General features: G+C 38.9%; 1 protein-coding gene across 1 annotated transcript in view; it reads left to right on the plus strand.

Annotated features, from left to right (window-relative positions):
• Nucleotides 1–1,879, plus strand: part of TRPA1 (transient receptor potential cation channel subfamily A member 1) — a 57,718-nt gene extending 55,839 nt beyond the window's left edge. The window contains exons 27-28 of the mRNA XM_032470051.1: nt 289–389; nt 1,039–1,879. Coding sequence (XP_032325942.1) covers nt 289–389; nt 1,039–1,243 — 306 coding nt within the window. The 3' untranslated portion in view covers nt 1,244–1,879. The remainder of the gene's footprint in view (nt 1–288; nt 390–1,038) is intronic.
• Nucleotides 1,880–22,968: the final 21,089 nt, after the last annotated feature.

Consider the following 22,968-nt stretch of genomic DNA (forward strand, 5'->3'; position numbering starts at 1 on the left):
CTGTGTCTTTGAATATTTGTGCTGGTTTGCCTGCCTCAGTAGCTAAATAATGGCACATGTTCAAGAAACAGTTCCTGACTACATCCAGTATCTTGTAAAAAATTATAATGAAAAAGAATCTGACATATATACACACACATATATAACTGAATCACTTTGCTGTACACCAGAAACTAACACAACATTGAAAATCAACTATACTTCAATTAAAGAAAATAAAGAAGGAAAGAAAGAAATACTTCCTGAATAGAGTTCTACTTGCATAACCATTAATCTTTTACCCCACAGCGTGGTGTATTTCATTATATCTTCTGCACCCAAGAAGCAAGACAAGAAATACCAAATGTTGATACATCTTTGGAAACCGAAATAATAAAGCAAAAATACCGGTATGTATTTTCCCTTTTATCTGTATTTGAGAAACTTAAAACTCTTAAATAATGATGGATAGTATAAGTTTATGTTGTATATTCATGTTTATCTCATATAGTAAGTCATGCTTTAATTGACTGGTGTTGCTGGTATATTGAGAATCATGAGACTTTTTTTAGACCAAACAACTGATTTGCTGCTGTTGACAAATCCGTTTGCCCATCAGTATTCTAAACTACATTCATGAGCTGTCTGAATTCATACATCAAAGCTCTGGAAGCTTTGAGGGTCTCTGGAGAAGCTATGTAGTGAACAGTGGTCACATGAGGGCTCTAGGCTTACTTTACCTGTGTTCAAAGACCTACTCAACTGTTAACTAATTGCATGAACCTGGGCAAGCTGTTTAAACTTTCTGTGCAATAGCATTTTAATCTTTAAAATGGGAACAAAAATTAAGTAGCCATGAACCAGCAGTGTAAAAATCACTTGGGAAAAATCACTTAAACTTTCAAAATAAGTACTCTTTAGAAGGATTATGACTACTGTGAGGCTGAACCCTGAGCACAGTTAATTCCAATATAGAACACTTTGAGTACATAAGCTTTTCTGCACTCAAGGGCTGAAAGAATTATTGAAAAGAAACTCATGAAACGTATGTCATTCTAGGCTGAAGGATCTCAGTTCTCTTCTGGAAAAACAGCATGAACTTATTAAACTCATCATTCAGAAGATGGAGATCATCTCTGAGACAGAAGATGAAGATTACCATAGTTCTTTTCAAGACAGGTTTAAGAAACAGCAGTTAGAACAGAGGAATAGCAAGTGGAATTCTGTACTGAGAGCAGTAAAGGTGAAAACACAGTGCCCTTAGCATGGGTTGTCCACGCCTGCAATGGGGCACCCACTGGGGGTGTGTGGCCTGACTTACTGCGTCTAAGTTTCAATTTGGAAAGAGGGAGGAAAAAGCAGACATACAATTCTGATTTCACTACATGTAAAATCATGGTCCCTGCATTCTGTATAAAACATAGACTCTCTCTCTCTTCTTATTTTCTGCCAGTCACTATGTACACGGAGTATCCTTGCTGATTGAAGTTCAGGTTGGAATTTACCTCTCATTATTTGAATGGGCAGAAAACTAATTTACTAAAACACACAGTTTTAATGATAAGGAGTAATACATGTAACTATTAAGCTAGAATACAAATGTCAGTACTGGATCCCTGCTTAACATTTATATGGTAGGTAAATGCATTACACAATAAAGTATTGTATTATGTCCTACCACTTGGTATACTTGTGTGTGTTGGAAGAACCTGTGAGTGGAACCCTGTGTGCTGTGTTCTGACCAGAATAAATCCCCCTGCTGTTCCCACTGCTTCTAGCAGACCTGATGTCACTTTAAATTTATAACCCTTATGTATGACTTTTACTATGTAGAGTGTATGTTGTTTCTGTTTTTTGTTTGCCAGTGATCATAATAAATGTAAAATCTGTACTCACCCCAGGGATTATTGTGTAAGCCTTTTATTGCATTAGGTTTTTGAGATTTGCAGTGACATCTCCATCACATATGGATGTCCAGTACAAAGTCTGAATCAATCAAACACCTCATCATGGATCTCTTTAAGGTCCTTCTCTTGTTTTATTTTCCCTTTCACCCCGGTCCTCATGTTTATTCCCTCACTACCCCCAGAAACACCCTCTCTAATGAATGTCTTCAGCCATGTAGGTCTCCTTGCATTTTGTCGACCGTGTTGTTTTGGGTACGTTCTTATTTAGGTGTGTTGCTACTCAGTGTCTCTTGTTCGCTCATTCTCTTTTTTACTTCTTCCCACTGGACATTATGTCTACAAGATACAACTGAGGTGCCATCTGCCCTTTTCGTACAGGACTTCTGGGCTCCCCAACACTGGATTCATCTCTGCTCCAGAGATGGACACACTGGTGGCCTCCCCCTCCTGCTATCACAGACATCCTCAAACAAACATACTCATACTCACATAAAGAGGCAGAATGCTGAAGGACAGTATGTAATATGAAAAAAAGGCGTTTTGACCTTTGTGGTCCAACAGAACAGACAGCTTAGAAGCTATGCTGTATGTGCCTTAATCTTTGATATGAAGAGAAGGATCTTTGGCCTTTGTTTTCCTTTAAATAGAGAGGCTGGAAATTCACAATACAGGAGCAATAGCCAGGGGTGTCCTGATCATGGGAACAAATGGTCTTTTCACAGTCCTCATAGTCCTCCAACTTTGGACCCTGTGTCCTAGAGAAGTTAAATGATTTCCCTCTAACTCATGGAAGAAACACTGAAACAACATTTTTCTGCCTTTTTTCACTCCTTCAATCTGTTTTTTGTTTAATGGTTTGTAACTATGGCTAGCATGGGCCATAGAGTGTGTGCTTTGCAATAAAACAACTTGAACCTTAATGCTGACTCTGACTCCTCTCAGTTGAGTGGGTGGATGTTTCCACATCTCTTAAAATGGCAACAGGAATGTATTTTCCTGTGGTGGCGCAGGGCTGGGCAATATTGTGCATGCAGAGTACCTACTTCAGTAGATGTACTACTGCAGTGAGTTTAAGAAAACTGATTTACTGGAGGTAAAGGGGGGTCCTAAAACACTGCAGTTTTCATATCATACCAGTTTCATATCGTGGAATTTTACAGATGTTACTAATTGGCAGCCTATTACAAGCTGAAGCTTCCAGGCACTTCTGGACCTCATCAGCCAAACAAATCCTGAAATGTATGTACCACAATAAAAACCTCACATTTAGAGAAAACTGATTAAATATTACAGCACTTTTTCTTATCTTGATGTTTGCCTCCAATTCAAATCACTAAACATCAACAGAGCACCAACTTTCTGCTAGTCAAAATAAATCACTGTTGGATGGGCCTAGACATTATCATATTAAGTGAAATAAGTCAGACAGAGAAAGACAAATATCGTATGATATCACTTATACAAGGAATCTAAAAAAAAACAAAAAAAACAAATGAACTTACTTACAAAACAGAAAAAGACTTGCAGACACAGAAAACAAATTTATGGTTACCAAAGGGGGAAAGGTGGGGAAGGGGTAATTAGGAGCTTGGGATCAGTAGATACAAACTACTATACATACAACAGATAAACAATAAGGACCTACTCTATAGCACAGGGAACTAATTCCAATATCTTATAATAACCTATAATAGAAAAGCATCTGAAAAAGAATAAATATATAAAACTGAATCACTTTGCTATACATCTGAAATTAACACAACATTGTGAATCAACTACAATTAAAAAAAGAAAAATCACTGTCATTGTGTGTTTTTAAACCATTGCAGACATTTTGATATGAGTAGATGAAATAAGAATAAAAAGAAAAAGGCTTATGAAGTATTTACTCTGTGTCAGGCACTGCTCCAAATGCTGTGTATCATCTCACCTGACCCTCAAAGCAACCATATGTGGTGGGTACTGTTATTACCAACACCCTTGTTTTATGAAAGAAATCATGACACTTCCAGATGGAGTAACTTGTTTAAGGTCACACTGCTGAGATGTGAACTCACCAGTCTCCTCCTGATTCTGTGTTCCTATCATGAAGCTATACTGTCTCTGAAATAAAAATCAGAGAAAAGATAATTTTTCCTCTGGGACTTTAACTTGAAAGATTGCTGGGTGGGTATTTGTGATGTAACATTCAAAGGCAAGCACATTTAAAGGTTGGGAGACAGGGGACACCAGAAGCACAATGAAAATAAGTGCTCAGGCCATGCAGTCAGGCTGCCTGAGGCATTTCCAAGTCCAGCTGTTTCTTAGCTGTGTGATCCTGAACTGAGAGATGTACCTAAACTCTCTGTTAAAGGGGGATATTAAAAGCACATACCTTAGAGAGTTGTGCTGAGCATGAAATAAGTTAATGTAGGTAAAATGCTTGGAAAAGTTAATTGGCAATATCTCAGTATAAACACTAGTCATTATGAAAGAGTAAATCATTTATAAAGATCTAGAAGAACAACCATTTATTTAAGATATTTTTCCCTTTATATACAAACTGAGAAATTTAAGAACTATATATGGACTATCTTTAAAAAATTCAGCCATATTCCAGATTTTTTTCCCAGTTTCCTAAATTTCCCAAATATAATTTAATTCATGCACGTGATAAGACTTCACTATCTTACCAGATCATGAGTGACATTCTGTAAGTTGTAAAAGCTCAAATGGGCAAATCGCTTCTTTAATATGACTAAAATAGATACCTAGATAGTCCTTTCACTAGTCTGAAAGCTATTTCAAGTGATGGTGATTTATAAGAAGATGGTGAAACTAAAACATACCACCTGAAGACTAAATATAAATATCAATAAATATTAGAATTTTCAATGCTCATTTTCTATCTTCTAAATGTGTTTAGGCTGCAGATTTTAAAGGCCAATTTTTTTAAAGGTGATGAGATTTGAAGGCAGTCTGGAAATTAGTAGCATCCTCCCAAAACAAATAATCATTGTCTAAAAAGGAAGAGACTCTTTTAACCCTGACAAAATACAGTTGACCTTTGAGCAATACAGGTTTGAACTGCAAGGGTCCACTGCTATATGGATTTTTTTCAGTAGTAATATTATAGTAGTGCACCATCTAAGACTGGTAGAATTGAGAATGCAGAGTTACAGATGTGGAGGAACCACTGCCTGGGGAGGGCAGAGTATAAGCTATACCAGGATTTTGGACTGTGGACAGTGTCCCTAACACCACCCCCTCCCACACTGTTCAAAGGTCAACTGAACACCTAAGAGATGTTTAACTTAAAAAAAAACCTAGTTTATATGTGGACTCTAAAAAATAATACAAGTAAATTAATACAACTAAACAGATAGATTCACAGATACAGAGAACAAACTAGTGGTTACCAGTGGGGAGAGGGAAGGGTAGAGGCAAGACAGCAGTATGGGATTAACAGATACAAACCAACATGAATAAAATAAATCAGCAACAAAGATAAATTGTACAGCACAGGGAAATATAGCCATTGTTTTGTAGTCTCTTTAAATGGAGTATAATCTATAAAAATATTGAATCACTATGTTGTACACCTGAAACTAACATAATATTGTAAATCAGCTGTACCTCAATTAAAAAAAAATTAGCCAGTATATGTAGCACGTGTGGTCCAGGGCTGAGAGGGGCCAGTAATCTCATAACCCAGGGATCTCAGGTCTCAAGCTACCAACCCTGCACCTGCTTAACTGCAAGATCCAGAGTACCATTATGGGGACATTGCAAGAATCAGGAGCTGGGAAACCTCCAGATGACCTTGTGGAAATGGTGCCTTAAAAGTAATCAGAGTCAGTTGACAGAGGAACTCCCTCTGATTCTAAGGACTGTCACAGTTCTGCTCACTGTGTGGCTTTATGATGGGCCAAACTTCATTCTGTTACAATAGAACCCTTTATAATAGAACCCTCTAGTCTGAAGTCTCTGCCAAGTCTTTGATACTGACATGCCTTCAGGCAAAGCAGTTTCTTTTGCCTGAAGTTTCTTCCCTTCCCTGAAGGGAAGCTGTGGGCTAACCCTCGCAATTTCTAACCGTAGACTTCCCCAAAAAAGGGATTCGAGCACTTCCACAGGTACTGAGCATGCAAAAGCACACTTAAGCTATCAGAGCTGCAACCCAACTAAGGTCAACAATTAAACCAGTGCTTTCTAGAGGTGTACTTGATGCTTAATAGGAACAGAGGACGTCACTGGAGATCTCCGTTTCCTGCAGGACTATCCTTCATCTTAGGAAAATCTATAGTGATTCTGCACCTTCTTTATTGAAATTTATTGGTAACTTGCAAGGGCAAAGGTAGATGGTGGTAGTAATGTAAGGAGACCTCAGTTGCAGTTGCAATGTTACAGTATTTAGGCTTCTAATAAATAGAAATGCAGAACAACCAGGTGTATAAAATGGTACTTTTATGTGAATCAAAAGTACTTAGCAGCTTAAAGAAAATATAATCCTCTCTCTAGAACCAAATATGAAAAAAAAATGAGTATTGAAGGAAGAAAACTCTCAGAAGAGAAAGTTACCAGTGGTAACATAAGGTGTTCAGTTGTTTTTAAAAATTGATGGAGAAAGGAAGGAGGAGGAGGGTGGCTATGGCTTATGGACAGAAAGGACAGGATGTCAGTACCAGCAAAACCTGAAGGGAAGGTCTCACTTGCACCTTCTAAACAAGCTGGCAAGAATCTGATTTTGAAGCAATACCGAAGCTCAGGAATCTGTGAGAATCACAACCAACTCTTCTATAGCCCCAGAGAAATGGTTGCTTTCAAAATTCAAATACCTCACCAAGACCTGCTGCAGATGTGGTCCAAGGGCAAGGCATGATCCTCAGTTTAATCTCTACTTAAGGACTTTGACAAAAAGAAGAAAGTATGGGGGGAAAATCAGGTGGCTCAAAGGCAACTGTTTTCCTGTCAACAAATTGACTCAGTAAAGGCAAAAATTGCACACATCAGCCGAGAACCACTGCTGTGCAGAAACAGAGCATTGATTCTGAAGAAGCTGATGCTGTATGAGGAAAGAGTCATGGAAACAAAGCAGGAACTGGGGATGAAGAATACAGACATCTCTACTTTCAGAAAAGACACAAAACCTTTTACAACCAGATAAATCTGCAACTCCCAAGTTTACGATGATGCTAGGTGATGTCCCCAGCCATTGAGATACAGCTTAGGTCCTTTGAAGGAAAGAAACCAGTAAGCCAAACTGCAGTCTTCAGCAAGAGACTCAAAGTCTCTTCCACCCCAGCAGAATTGAGTGGTCCGCAGGCAGCATGATGGCCTGAAGGGTTTTGCCTTTCAAATGCTGAGTGTGCTACAGAAACCAGGGAAGTCCTGAGAACTGCAATACTGAACTGCCTGTAAAAATGGGTGCAATTTCCACCACACGTCGTTACTTTGAAAACTCACTCCTTGAAAAGAACTGGACCCAAGCTGGTAGATGACGCTGCTAATAAATGGCAGAAGATCATGGATTTTGGAAGTTTCCATAAACTGATGAGTGACAGTCCACAGAACTTTGAAACATGGAATACGTTAGTTTCATAGTATGAATGCACTGTCTATGTGACAGGCCTAATTTTCCAAAATATTAAGTTTTTAAAGCAGTTTCAATTTAAGTAGTTTTTAAGGCAGTATATATTTTAACTCTAAAGAAAAGCCAGGTGGGAAAAAAAACTGAATTCTGTTGAAATTTTGTGAAATTTTGTGAAAATTTGTGAAAATCTGATGTATGTTTGATACTGCCATTTTAAGTCCTAGCATTTATAATAAGAAACATCAAAAAACAGTGCCTTCCTTGTTATGAATATAATACCCAGGGCTTCCCTGATGTTCTTTCCGGGTGGGGAGTCAGTGAGAGAAATACCTGTGAAAAGCTGAATTGCTGCTTCTAGTTTTCCCCAAGATTGGTACCAAAACCCACTTTAAAAACAAAATAAAATAGGGCAAAAAAAAAAAAGTTCTGAGTTGTTTAAAAGAGTCATTCTATTTTTAGTTTTTAAGGTTGTTTATAATTTGAAAAGCATGAAACTAGAGTAAAAACATGGAGAAGGCCTTTCATGATGGGCAACAGCTGTGCTGCTTGGATAAAATGTTTCCTAAGATTCAGATCCCTACCTGCTGGGAAAGGACAAGCGGGAAAAAGCGGGGAAGAAGTCAGTGTGGGTGTTTTGATTAAACCACTCAGAATGGCAACTGCAAAAATAAGTACAATTTAAAATGCTTTCATTTATTGTTAACATTTTCTTTTAAATAAATACTTAAAGAAACTATCATCATAGAAAATATTACATGTATATATATAGTTTTATATATATATACACATATATATACACACAGTATCAGAAAACAGTAACTGGCTGCAGAATTTAAGTTCACATGGCTATATACATATATCTCCATATTTTGAAAAATGACATTCTAGGAACTGTTTATAAGTGAATATACTGAGTTACTACTGAAGATAACTTTTGAAATGTAAAATCAGGTTTAAATAGTACATTTCAAATGACACAGATCAAATGGGTAAACGGCAAACCGTGACTATGCATTTGGGCTCTTGTGTTATTATACAGAATTTTATGTGTCTAACTTAAAAATGTTATTAAGATGAAAGTATCAGATGCTTCTGAATTAAACAAAGAGTGTATTGCTGATAAAAAAATTAATCTTTGTCATTTAGTAGCTATCATAACCTTCTAAGAAGAAGATTTAAGTCAACACAAACAAAAATACACTTCCAGCTTAACTTTACCATGTAAATATTCTGAAGAGTCAGCCCCAGACAGGGTCTTCAACTCTGCACTGCTAATGACACTTGTGACCCACAGAATTCCCAGCTGGATTTAGCCTGTCTGCACTGCACTTTTAAAATGGGTTAGAAAGAGGCAAACTCTCTGTTCTTCTGGTGCCATGTGTATATATTTTGGCTATTTCAGGATATAAGGTAATGGAAAAAAAGTACCTTTTGTTTCATTTTTCACCATAATGAGGAGTACATTTGACATGTGCGACAATTCCACCAGATAAGACAGGAACAATAAAACACAGGGCTGAAATACCAAGAGAAGAATGTTTCCTAAGGTCCTACTGGGCACTGGATAGTTGTTTTATGATGTTTTAAAACTCATTTTTAATTGACCATGCCAGAGTTCAAATTTGGAACAAGAGACACCTATGAATTCTCACTAATTAACAAATGTTCTGAGAGATCAGGAACACCATTGCGTGGATGTATATGACATAAGATACAGATGTTTATGGGAAAATGGCTAACCCTTTTGTAAATTTCCACTGTGTACATTTCAAAGACCCAGCCAGCACTATGTAACCTAGATTATATTTTCTGTATTAATCACTGACACCTCAGGCAACTATAAAAAAAGTCAAATGGTTTGCATTTCACAGTTGTGAACTGGGGACAGTAAACATACTGTATCACTCATTATTTTAGCAAGGAGTCAATTCTATTCAAATCAAAGTTAAAGATACTATTTCATACCTGACATTTGAAACTAAAATATAGGTTAGATTATTTCCTTCAAAAATTAAGTAACCACAAACATAATTTAAACAGAATAAATATCTATGAACACACTAAAATAAAGAGGAAAATAAACAAAACAAACAACATAAGAAAAGCTTTTAAAAAAGGGAGAACATCAAGACCCATGAAAATCCCAAATCATTAACAACATAAATAAAATAAAACCTATCAATTCTGATAACAGATATAAAAGGCAAGATACTATCCATTTGGGTTAAGAAATGTAATTACTAGAGAATAATCTAAACCAGTATTACAGAAAGATGAGCAAAAGTAAATGTAAAATGTAAACAACAGTGACAAGATCAATTTAGCACAAAGAATTCAAGGGGAAAACTGTAAAATTAAGACAAAAATATTGCTTTACACTGATAAGGGTTTTGATCTATAAGGAATTCATGAGTTATTAACCTTTTTCTTTCAAATAAGTTATCAAAATGTGTCAAGCTATAACTGGTAGTAATGAATCATGGGGAGAAATATTGTGGGAGAACCTTATCGCACCTCCATTAGCCTAATCCCAGCTCTACGTTTATGAATTGTGTGACCCACAAAGGTTATTAAAACATAGCTGCCAAGGAACCAGTGGAGAAGAGTCTGCTAGGCCAGGGCAGCCAACAGAAAGTAGCAGCTGCTGGGGTAGCACAGATGCCAAAATTAGGTCCCCAGACGAGAGCAGGACCTAGTCCGAGGGATGAGGGACTTCACTGGATTTCAGTCTCCTCACCTGTACAATGGGGATAAATCTTGACCTGTTGATGTCAAAGAAAAAGATGAAATAGGTGTGAAAGCTTTTTGAAGTGTCTGAGAAAGTTTCATTTATTCATTCACATAACAAATATTTATGAGTGCCTACTCTGCCCTAGGTCTGCACTAGGTGTGGGGGCAACAGCAATGAGAAACACAGATACAGTTCCTTCTTTCATGGAGCCCAAAATCAGTTTCAAGTGAATTAGGGATTAAGATCCATATTCTATAAGTGTATGCACCGATTCCTCCAAGGTAATCAGCTACTAAAAGAATCCCATTGACTGTTGAACTAATGGATGACTTTACAGAAAGGATTTACTCCAGATACGAGAAGTTGAATTAAAATTGAGTCTCAAGTGGTTACAGTCAAAACAGCCTTACAAATATGTCAGAAGAAAGGAGAACAGCTTAAGGAAGCCATAAAAGAGGGTTTGGATGAAAATCTCCATCTTCAGGAATGCATAAATCTGCTTTATCAGGAAATGGAAATAGAGAAGAAAGGAGTGAATGAACTAAGTGAACAGAACAAGGGATTTTCCTGCTCCAACACGTCTTCTGTTATCAATATAAAATGTCTTCACCAAATGCTGAGTTTGTTTTCCTGTCCCTACATACTAGCTGCAGAAGTTAATTCAACCTTCCGATAAACTTACTTCCGAAGATCCAGGAACATAGCAATAGTTTTTATCTCTTATAAAATGGGACTTTAGATTGTCTATACTTTAGTTTTACTACTATTTAGGGATTATGCAAATTATTCAAAATGAAGCTTGATAGAATTATCATTCTTAAGATAGTGTTTTATAAATATAGATGATTTAAATTTAAATATTATGAGTGAATTATTTTATTTTTATTCTATTTCTAAATCATCAAAGTTTAGGATTTTGTTGATTTCGTTAACAAGTTGAGCAGAACAACTATAGTAGGAATTTTATATGAGCAATTGGAGATATTTGAAATAAAGGCCATTTGTATTTATGCTTAGAGATGGATTTACTACAGTTACAAGACAAACATGAAAGCAACTTGATGTTTACCTAAATAATGTTTGGTCGATTTTTAGAAAATATTTCAGAGCCTTTGGAACTCAAGTATTTAATATAAAGTTAAGAAGCTTCCCTTGATTTGGAGTTTTATTAAAGTGAAAGTTTAAACTCACTTGCAAAAATGGAGAAGCACTTTTCTTAGTCATCTCTTCAATTTATTTGTGAGTTATAGGCTTTCTCATTCTACAAATGTTCTGCCCAACAATTAGTGCATCTATTTCTCTAAGATTATGGTCTGGAGGAAAAATCAATGGAAAGAGGGCTAAAACCAGTGATGGAGGTCCAGGGGAGATGAACAGAAAATCACCCGAGCCTATGAGCCACAGGATGTGCCTGGGTGGGGAACAGGAGAGAAACACAGAGTTTTCAGGACACAGACGTCACAGCACAAGATTAGATCTTCAAGAGAGATGGTTTGCATGCTTCATTTTAATGAAGCATACATAGGACCGGAAAGGAATTTAGGAAAAACAATATGAAAGAAATTTATTCATCTGGTTAACACTAGATGGCAGTGAATGATAGTACTTATCAGGAAATAGGACTTGCGTGCCATTAATAATGGTATTATGAATATATTTGGACTGCCTTGAGTCTTGACATAGAACAGCAAAAAAATCACCTGATCACTCTTGCCTGTTTCCTTGTCTTAGCTATAATCCAAAGAAAATGTAAAAGGCATTATTTTTTCCCTTCTCCAAGGGCAACTATAGTTTTGTCTCAATCTTCTATATTACACTCAGTTGCTCTATTCTTCATTTTGGTCCTGCCTTGTGTTGCAATCTTTTACATTCATATGCCTTAATGTAAAAGGTTTTTTCCTTTTTTTTTCCACACAAAGAACTTATATATAAAGAGAGCTCTTTGGAAACAGAGGGCACAGTTCATCATTTTATTTATTTATCTGATTGCTGTCATCCATTCCTTGTCAGATACTTTAAACACTTTGCACTTGGGCTTTTAATACATACTGAATCTCTTAAATATGTATTTTATTAATTTTTTTTTGCCATATGTGAAGCAAGCCTGTGGCATTTGTCTTGTTCCCTGTAAGTGTACAATATTCCTAAAAGAAGAGATTGTGTTATATTTTTATAGTGTCAGGAAGCAGAATCTTGGTGTCTTGGATTGTCAGAGCTGAAAGGGACCTTAACAGTCACTTGGTCCAACTCCATCTGTTTTGGGAAGTAACTAAGGTCCAGAGAAGTTCAGTAACTTGCTAAAGGTCAGTAAGCGGCCCTCTAGTGAGGACCCTGGAAACAGAACCAAGGTATCTCAGCCTGTAGGGTTTCTTCACTAGTACTTTTAAGCTCCCAGGCCAGAGGTACTATAGGAAATAAGTAGGTTCTCTCCAGGCTGGGGTCCCAGGCTGGGGGGAAATGTCCTTTCTATGGACACTACCTCTCAGCCAGCTTCCGTGGCTCTGAAGCCCAGGGAGCTGACACTGTTGTCCCGCACAGGCTCTGCACACAGCAGTTGGGAGCAGGACAGGTAGACAGCTGGAACATGAAGGATAGTTTCCTTTTAAGCCACTTAAGTAACACCCCCTTCATCCCCAAAGGGTAAGTGCAGGTCCCTGAAGGTCGCTGCCTTTTAGAGGAAAGAGATGTTACCAATCCTAAACTGAAAGGGGGAGAGAAGTTTGGGACTTCATCTGCGATGCTGAGCGCACCCCAGCCTATCACCACCCACGTCCAGGGACGACTAGTGGCCAAGCAGGTGGTCCCGCAGGTGGTCTCGCAGGTGGTCTCGCAGGTGGCCTGGGAAACAGCGCTGGGGACTAGCATCCTGCACCCACGCCATCAGCCCGCCTCCCTGCACCCGAGCCGAGTGCCACCTCCCAGTCCCCAAGTGGCAGTGCCCCAGCCCTCCTTCCAGAGCAGTATGCACCACCACGCCTGCCCATCCCCGCTGCCCCCACCCCCGATGGTGCAGGCCGGAATGCCCCCCCAATTGTCAGCGGGGTAGGGCCTCCAGTTCAGACTCTCCTGACTCACCAAGGTTCTCCTAACAGCGGGGAGTTTTCTCAGGACACTAACAAGGAGGGCGGGTGGGTGGCATGGGGGCAACTACTGGAGAGTGGGCTGGGCTGCGGGAGGCAGGAGCCCTTGAACCCAGGGGACCTGAGTTGGTGGGCCCTGCTCTGCTTCCTTCCAGCCCCAGTTCATCTCAGACTTAGGAGAATATACACTTGCTCTTTGAAACTGTGGAGCCGTGCCGGTCTGCTGCTCCAAGAAACAAAAACAAAAACAAAACCCACCAAACTTTCCTAAGCTTAAGAAATCTGGATGATTTAAGGAACTGGGGCCTTTGTGGGAACTTTTTAAAATCTCAGATCATCCACCAATAAGCACCAGCTAATAAGTATTTGTAAGGCATCTGCTGGGTGTCAGAACTGCACCTGGCATGGGAGTTACCATGGTGAATAAGACAGATGGAGTTTCTTTTCTCATAGAGCTTAAAATTTAGAAGAAAAGATGGACGTGGGGAAAAACGTAGTTCCATGATCAAATGCTTACATTGGAGATGACTTACAGAGGGGTGCTGGAGCCTGCTGGTACTGGCTCCCCATAGGAAATTGTCACATCTTCAGGAATTTTGTCAGCATGTGTTAAACACAGCCACACCTGAATCAGCTAAGGTGAAGTACTCAGATCACTGAAATCAGCAAATGTCACAAACCAGGCCTTCCCCGGAGCCACCGCTGTTAACCATTTACCTGTGCACAACTGGAGGTAAGTGTTACATCTTTTGTGGAGGAGTTCTACCTGCTGCTAAACAGGATTCTATGAGTACATCTAACTACCAGCTCCGCAGGAGAGTTGGGAAGAGAGCCAAGGCATCTGACAGGTAGTGTAGCCTCCAGTGGGTGCTTCCTTCTCTCCGATAGTAATTATTTTCTAGACCACCTGTGCCAATCAGGTGGCCAGGTAGTGGTCCTTCTATCATCAGTATTTTGCTTGATCTACATACCTCCTGTTCTATTCGTAACCTCACATTTTCCTTCAATTGACTTGCTTTAGCTACATAAATAAATATTACTTTAAAGAAATCTTTAAACACTACCATTAATAAAAATCAGTATCATCTGTATATATAATATACATATATAATACAAATATAATATCATATATATATAATATAAATATAAATGTGATGAAAACAAAACATGCTATTAAATTTGAGCCCTGAGCTTGAGGTCTGCTCAAAGATCAAACATCAATAAGTGTAGAAGATACACTAGTGCCATCTGGCAACATTCCTGGAGATCATCAGAATAACTGAAATTGAATTTAAAAGGAAATAACTTCATCAGTGTGTGATTTGACATTAACATCTTAACTGTCTCTACCACTTGAAATTATCTTGTTATCCTGAGAGCATCGCCATCATCCTGACACTCACTGGGCACTCCATATACAGCAGGCACTGTTCTAAGTAACTACTGGTTTTCTATGGTAATTGGATGTTAAAGGAGCTTTCCTTTGTCCAGCCTCTGCCAGCTGTGTTGCCATTCTTCTTTGGTCTTTTTCTACTGATTATGCTTCAGTTGATTTTAGTTCCATGGAGACTGAAGGCAAACATAATTCACTACTGTGATAATTTATCTTCTAATGAGCACACAATGAGTCCTTCTAATTGACTGACAGACATGACTTTAAAACATATCTTCATCCTATTACTGTTATAAATACAACAAAAACTATTTCCCCAGAAATAAAAATAAAATTAAATTAAACTTTCTTGGCTGACTGATTCATTCATTCAACAGATATTCAGTTAAGACCTATTACATGGAGCAGCACATGGAACAGAGGATGAGCTTCAGGGCGGGCCAGGCCCTGAAGACGTGTCTCTCCCAGCATGTGGGCGCAGTGAATGACAGCATCAGTTCTCTGAAAGAGTTCACTCAAGAGCAGAAGGAGGGCCAGAAGCTGAATTTCATGACTGAGAGACTAGACTTCCAAAAGGGAAGATTAAATAAAAAGTACAGCATGGTGATTATAGTTCATAACACTGTACCATATACCTGAACAGTTTGAAAGACTAAATTTTATGTGTCTGTACGTATCCTTGGGCAGTTTTATTTTTAATTTCATTTTAATTTTTGAATGGCTAATCCATTCACATGGTTCAAAACCCAAAACACACAAAAATGCACATAGTGGACGGTTCTCCCTCCACCTCCTTCCCTCACCTGCCAATCTAAGGGAGGAGATCTTAAATGCTCTCACTACAAAAAAAAAAAAAGAAATGGGAACTATGTGACAGGATAGAGGTAGTAGCTAATACTATGGTGGTAAAATCATTTTGCATTTTATAACTGTTTCAAATCAACACACTGTATACCTTAAACTCATGTTATGTGTCAATTGTATCTCAATAAAGCTAGAAAAAAAAAAAAGAAGACCATTTTCTTCTTGACCAGTATCTGATAGGCAAAATCTGCTAGTGACTCATTGGGCTGGTGGAGTTTATTCCTCATCTACACTCAGAGGCCCTGCCTTGTCTTCTCGTGCAGGCAAAGCTGGGACAAGGGGTAGGGGCTGGTCTGAAGACAAAGCAGGCCTAGCCTTTCTCAGAGCCAGAAAGAAGAAACTGGCAATGAGGATGATAATAAACAGAGAGCCCAAAGCAGCCCCAGACCAGACCCAGTGTTCACAGGGACCCCAAAGACCACCAATAAATGAACTGACTGCAATAATGCTGATTTCATCCACTTAAAAAAATGTTATTTTACCCAATTCAAGAACTCTTCAAGTGTTTTCCTGACAGGGAGCCATCAATCACCAGTACAGCCAAAGTCTTAACCAGGCCATGTTTTCACTTTATACTTGCTTCCTCTAACCCCTGCCTAGCTAGCCTTCTTGGTTAGCACACAATTTTCCCTTTTTAATTTTATAAATTGAAAGATGATTAGTGTGGATTCCATTATTTCATTCTTTCCCTTCTCTTTATATACAAGCTCATCTCCTCCAACATTTTTAAATAAAATATTCTACCTTGGTTGATCGATCCGCTCCTTGGTTGTCATCCTGTGGCTAGTCTCACTTATTAATGTGTTCTTTAAAAAGGCTTGTATGCAGATAAAAAAAATGTGACAATGAGTGTGTATATGTCCATGAGTGACTGAAAAATTGTGCTGAACACTGGAATTTGACACATTGTAAAATGATTATAAATCAATAAAAAATGTTAAAAAAAAAAAAGGCTTGTATGCAGCAGGAGCTTATGGCTGTTCCCTCACTGCATCTAGAGAGGAGAGTGGTCAGTGATCTGTCTCATCACTGCAGGATAGAAGATGAAGACATTCATGAAAATACAAGAAGCTAGAACTTAATACCCAGAAAAGTCAACTGTGTCCGGGACAAGAGGCCAAGAGAGGGTGGGGTTGGCACAACTGGTTAACAGGAGCCAATGTTTTCTTTCTTTAGGGCATTTCATCTTCCTATTGAATGTCTGTTCCATTTCACGATTGGAAATTTAAGTGCCGAATGTTTGCTGTTTTCATCTAGTTTGAAGACCTCAAAGATGGACATATGCCTGTTACAGTCTGGAGAACTTGGTAAATTACAGGCTGAAAAGCAGTTTTAAGTCTGGCAAACTCACTCTGAAGATTTATTTCTCTTTGACCATTGGCAGAAAACCTTCCAGTCACTTTTAGGTAATGAAAAGTTCAATCTGAAAATGAAAGGTTCTCACCTAATTTAGCATATTTCCCCTGTCCTAGCCTGGCTTGCTTTAGGAGCCTACAGTGTGGAGAGGTTGTGTCATATTTGTCCTCTCCTCTCTTTCCTCATCAGTCCTTCCTCCCACATTCAGTATGCTGCCTCTTGTCCTACAGGGAGGGGAAAAGGAGGAGTCTTAATGGAACAGTGCAGCTCTGATCTAACATTGGTACCCTCTGGCAAACATCCAGAGTGAACTCTTTCATGAGATGCTACTGTGAGTTTTTGAGAGTCTTCTGCTGGGGACCTCTAACTGCAGCTCCCTGGTGTGTGTTCTGTCCCTCTGCTAGTTACTTCTGCCTTCCCACCCCTTATCTTTATATCCCATGTCATATATCCAGCCTTTTTGGCTTAGATGCTTCATTGCTGGCTGGAAGCCCTCTAGGGCAGTGTCCTTCACAAGATGGGGAGTGGCTGACTCCCTTCTCTAGGGTCTGCATGTGGCTTATAGGAAGTACATACCTTCATCCACTTGACAAAGATGCAGCTTGCTCCCTACTCTGCCCTCTGTGACTTTAGGAGTAGAGGATTAAAGCAGTAGTACTCAATGTGGGGCAGAGAACAGGCGACAGGGACATTTTGGTTGTCACAATTAGGGTGGGGGGAATGCTACATGCATCTAATGAGTATGATGCCAAATATCCTACAATGTATAGGACAGCTTCCACAATAAAGAATTAGACCCAAAATTCAATAGCCCAAGGTTGACATATACTGGAGCAGAGGAGCAATATTCAGGACAATGTAAAAGTCTGTAATACCCTACAAGAGTTAAAACTGAATCAGAACAGAAACAGAAACTGAGAAGGGTCATCACTTAACTGTTCTCTAGAATTTCCAGAAGATCTGACCTATTTATCTGCTGTCACTGGGCAGGGACTCATGCATAGGTCTAGTTATAAGATTATAAGATACTCTCAAAATGTGTTCCAGCTCCCCACGTGGATGTCCCTCGATGCTAAATCAATTTCTCATTAAAGACTTTTGCTAATTCTTAAACTACCTCCTTACTTTGCATTTCTGTAAGTCCACTCAGCACCACATCTGAAAATAGGAAGATTAGTCAGCATTGCATCTGAAAATAGGATTAGTCAGAAACCAAAAATGAGCAATTCTTAGGTACTTGCTTTGAAGGCAAAGGGCTGTATCAGTAATCACCATTGTAAGGCATTATGGCAAGAAGGCACAAAGGCCCTTGTAGGTAGTCAGCAATGCAGGGGCCCCCAACTGGCAAGTATTGATGAAGACACTAAGGACAGGCAAAGCTCAGCCTCATTGGACAAGCTGATCACTCTTCGGCTGGGGAGACCAACATTTCTTTCAATTTAAGTAAACTTAGGTACGGTGGAATGAATCGCATTTCATAAAGTTGGGGCTGCAGAGAATTGTTCTATTTATTTTATAAACTGGATCTGTGTCAATTTCATGTTTATTTCAGATGTTACCAGGTAGTCAACAGTGAACAGCAGAAGACAGTAGATTTGGCAGTGCCATAAGGTAGCAGTTGCCAGATGTGATATACGAGGAAAAGGTGTTATAGTGGAAAGAAATCACAATGTGTGCAGCTGCTATCATAGGGTTTTGGAAAAAATATGTAAATAGAGCTATGCAGCATAAACATAATGAGGAAATGGGCAGGTCTAAACCCTGTAGAGGTTAGAGTAAACACAGCTTGTTTAAAAAACAGAGATGGTCCTTGTAAGTCCAGCTCTGGTGGGTGCACACAGCTTATATCTGATTCCAGGCTGTGGGAACAAGACCCTTCTTTACCTTAAATAAACAGGAAGTTACAACCAAAGAATGCAGTGTAAGGCACAGTAACTTGATCTGTATCACTCTGTGCACTGGATTGCAGTGCTCCTGGATTTATATATAAACACTTCAGAGCTTTAAATGGAAAAAGGCTAGATCTGTTTATCTCTGTATTGTGTACTTGGGAATTAAGAGAAAATTAAGGAAAAAACCTACTGTTACAGTAAAGGCCCTGACTGTAATGTTTATAATATAAAATTCCTTTCCTTAGAAAATGTGGGGAAGTATGTTGGGAGAACTTTTAAAATAGCACATGGAACAGAATGTTCCCTTCCACAGATGGAAAACTAAGTGCAACCTGTCCTTCCCCACCACCTATGGCTTGGTAATGTCAAGCAAGCCAATGTGAACTGAAGGGAAGGACCTTCTCTAAGGCTCTCCATATCTGGATTTTTTTTTAAAAAATTGAAGTATACTTGATTTACAACGTTGTGTAAGTTCCTGGTGTACAGCATAATGATTCAGTTATACTATATATGTACGTTGCTTTTCATAACAGTTTATTACAAGATATTGAATATAGTTCCCTGTGCTATACAGTAGACTATTTTATATACTGTCATTTGTATCTGCTAATCCCAAACTCCTAATTTAGCTCTCTCCCCACCTTTCCCCTTTGGTCACCATAAATTTGTTTTCTATGTCTGTGAGTCTATTTTCTAAATCAGTTCATTTGTATTTTTTTTAAATTCCACATATATGTGATATGATATTTGTCTTTGATTTACTTCATTTAGTATGATAATCTCTAGGTCCATCCATGTCTGGATTTTATCAGAGATTCACTTTTGTCTCTTATGAAGAATTTGCCTTGATTCAGAAATGGGCTTCTCAAATGCTGGCCCCGCCCCTCTGTTCTGAGCCTTTGTTTGGGAAGCTGTAGAACTCCTCATTGGAGAGTACCTGGGGCACTGTCCTTTGGGGGACCCTGTAACTTAGATGTAAAAACTAGAAGTGACCCCAAAGAGATCCAGAGATTGGCTCAGGGCTGAGCAGACAGGAAGTGACCAGGACCCTGTCTGCTGACTGTAGGTCAGGGTTATGTCTGTTCTTCCTGAAAATGCCTATGGTCCCAAATGTCTGTACAGCTGTGCACACAGATCCACATGAGTCTGAAGGGTTCTCTCCAGTCCATCGAACAAGTGAAACTCATTTGCATCTAGCATTTAAACTTAGCATGTATAAGCTAAGTGATACTCAGCAGTATACTCAGCATACATACAGCATTAAATTTAGTAGGTATAATTTTATAGACTGAGGTGAACAAACCTAAGGATATTTGATCTAAAGGAAAGAATGAAAGATAGTCCAAATCTATTTATTTTTCTGGAAGCCTCAGAGAGCTGGCCTAAGTTCCCCAAGTGTACCCTTCAGTGCAGCCTAATCTCATTTTAGCATTTAGCATTTGAGTACTTTGTACAAAGAAAATATGTTCCTTGTTATAGAAGCACAAACAGCACTGACTAACCAAAGTATAACTGCAAACCCCCTACAGCCATCCTGTGTTTGCCTTTAGCTCTTCCACTTACTATCAGTGTAACTTCAGGCCATTATTTACCTCATAGGTGACTCGTTACTTCTTCTGTGACAGGAATAAAAATAGCACCTTCCTTGCTGGAATGCCAGCTCCCCCCCTTATAGAGCCAACAGGTGGGGGTGTGGCCCAGGAACTTGTAGTTTTTGAAAGCTCCTCACATAAATTTGATGAACAGCTAGACATAGGAACCACTGGTTATGATAATTCCAAGAAAACAAAACTACTATCTCAGGAAAATAAAAGACATTTATATTTGATGTTAACCCAAATCTGGGAGAATACTAGTCCAGTTCAAGAAAGATTTAATTTAGCATGTATAATTTTATAGACTGAGATTAAGAGAGGGGGGAAAAAAGCAGCAAACTCTTTGGTTGCTGGCAGGATTTTCTCAGCTAGTTTGTATAAAGTACTTAGAATAGTCCTGGGAACACAGTAAATACTCAATAGAAGTTGGCAATTATTCTTAGTATTGAGTAGAAATTGTATTGGTTTGTTTAGGAAAATGGTAAGTGATCTTTAAAGCGGCGAGTACTCAGCTCTTTATGTGAGCAAAATGTCTTTTAGAAGTTACATATAAATATTAATGCAAATTAAAACTTCGCCTCGTATGTTAACTTCTTACATTCTCCCACTGAGCAATTTTGGATAATTCTCTTCTTGCTCTCACTTTACATTTTCTGTTTTAAAACTGATATTAATAATCCTTTTACCCTTCTGAAAAACAAATACCAAAAAGCATCTAGAAAAGGCATATGTTATCCTTCAAAGAAGCTGGAACCAGAAAAATCCTTTAGTCCATCGTCAGGACAAATGTTAGAAAAATAAATTAAACACACATATCTGCAATAAAATTCTAAAAAATTTTCCTGCCTTGCATGTGTTTATAGTATAAGATGTATCTGAAGCAGGCATGATGGTTTGGAGGTATAAGATGTTTGGATTTGATTGCTTCATTTCTCTAACTGAATTTTAGGAGGGTCCTTATCCTTCCTTCACAAGCCTTCTATACCTTGCAGGCATCAGCCCACCTCTTCCCTGTTCTTAGTTGGGACAGGGTGACAATTCTTAGCAGATATAAAATGACTGAGTAACTTTTAGGAACGTCAATCAACCATGTGCTGGGTCATGAATGCGAGACCACTTTGTGACCCTGCTCAGTTATTTTAACCCTCTCTTCTCCCCAAGGCATCCTTTAGCCAGAGCACCAGCCACTACTAAAACGTGATTATAAATCATAGCTATTTGCCCAGTGACCCTTCTTATAACACACACACACACACACACAAAGCTGTGAGCTCTGAGGGCTCATGCCTAGCACAGACAGCGTCTCTGCTGTTGATGAATCTTTATGGAGGCCTTATCTTATATTTTGAACAGCAAAGCTCGGGCTCTGTTTTACTGAAGCTGTTTATATATCTCATCAGAGTAGATCAGGAAATGTGGTTGACAGCATGAGAAACATAATATTTGCTGGCCAGCATTAAGGCAACCTTTCAGCTTGAAGGCATGATCAATGGAGTGTGCCTGAGGCTCTGTTTAGATTAAGGGAAAGAACGCACTGGTGGCCACATTCATCCAAGCAAATCATTTTCCCTCCCTCGGGCTGCAGTGGAAAGCTTTCCAATAAAGCGATGACAGGATTAAACACAACCAGCTCCTCACACACCCCTCATGTGGTTCTTGGCCTCAGGCTGGGAGGAACCTGGGCTCTAGTTTGACTAGGATGATGGCTTTGCAAGAAAGGGCAGCCCACACTCTGCTTCTACCTAGCTGTGTGGCCTATAGCAAGTTACTGGTTCTCTCTGAGATTTGCTTTCATCATTTGTAAAATGAAGATGTAGTTGTCAGCATTCTCCAGAGAACTCTCTATATATTCAGATATATTGTATTATATATAATATATATACATTCACACACATACATATAACATAGTATATCTAGATATACATATATATATTATTTATCCATTTACTTTTTGGGGATTTATTTTAAGGAACTGGTGCATATGATTTTGAGGGCTGGCAAGTGTGAAAAATACAGGGCAGGCCTGGAGGCTGGAGACCCAGGGAAGGGCTAAGGCTGCAGCTTGAGTCTAAAAGCAGTCTGGAGGCAGCATTCCCGCTCCCTCAGGGGAGTTCAGTCTTATTTTCTTCAGGCCTTCAACTGAATAGATGAGTTTGCTCACATCATAGAAGGTCAACTGCTTTACTCAAAATTTACTGATTTAAATGCTAGTCTCATCTAAAACACACCTTCCCAGTGACATCTAGACTGATGCTTAGCCCCAAATTGGGTACCATGGGGACCGTGGCCAAGCCAGTGGGCACATAAAATTAAACATCACAAGGGATGATAATAATACTTTGCTCAGAGTGGTCTGGGGAAAATTAAGCATTAATGCTTAAAAAACACTGCACAGGACTTGATAACTGACTCTGTGTCCCAAGATTTTAGGGCAGATTTGACTCAATTTAAGACTAAGTTTGAAAACATTAAAACATGTGAGTTAGCATCAGGTGGAGTTCAGCACACAACCATGTCCCAGCATCTGCTTCAAATCTTTTCTCAGTGACACTGCTGAGCCCCCAGCAACATGCTTCAGGGTCCCTAGAAATTGGGGAGT

This window comes from Camelus ferus, chromosome 29 (genome assembly GCF_009834535.1).
Source record: "Camelus ferus isolate YT-003-E chromosome 29, BCGSAC_Cfer_1.0, whole genome shotgun sequence".
NCBI lineage: Eukaryota > Metazoa > Chordata > Mammalia > Artiodactyla > Camelidae > Camelus > Camelus ferus.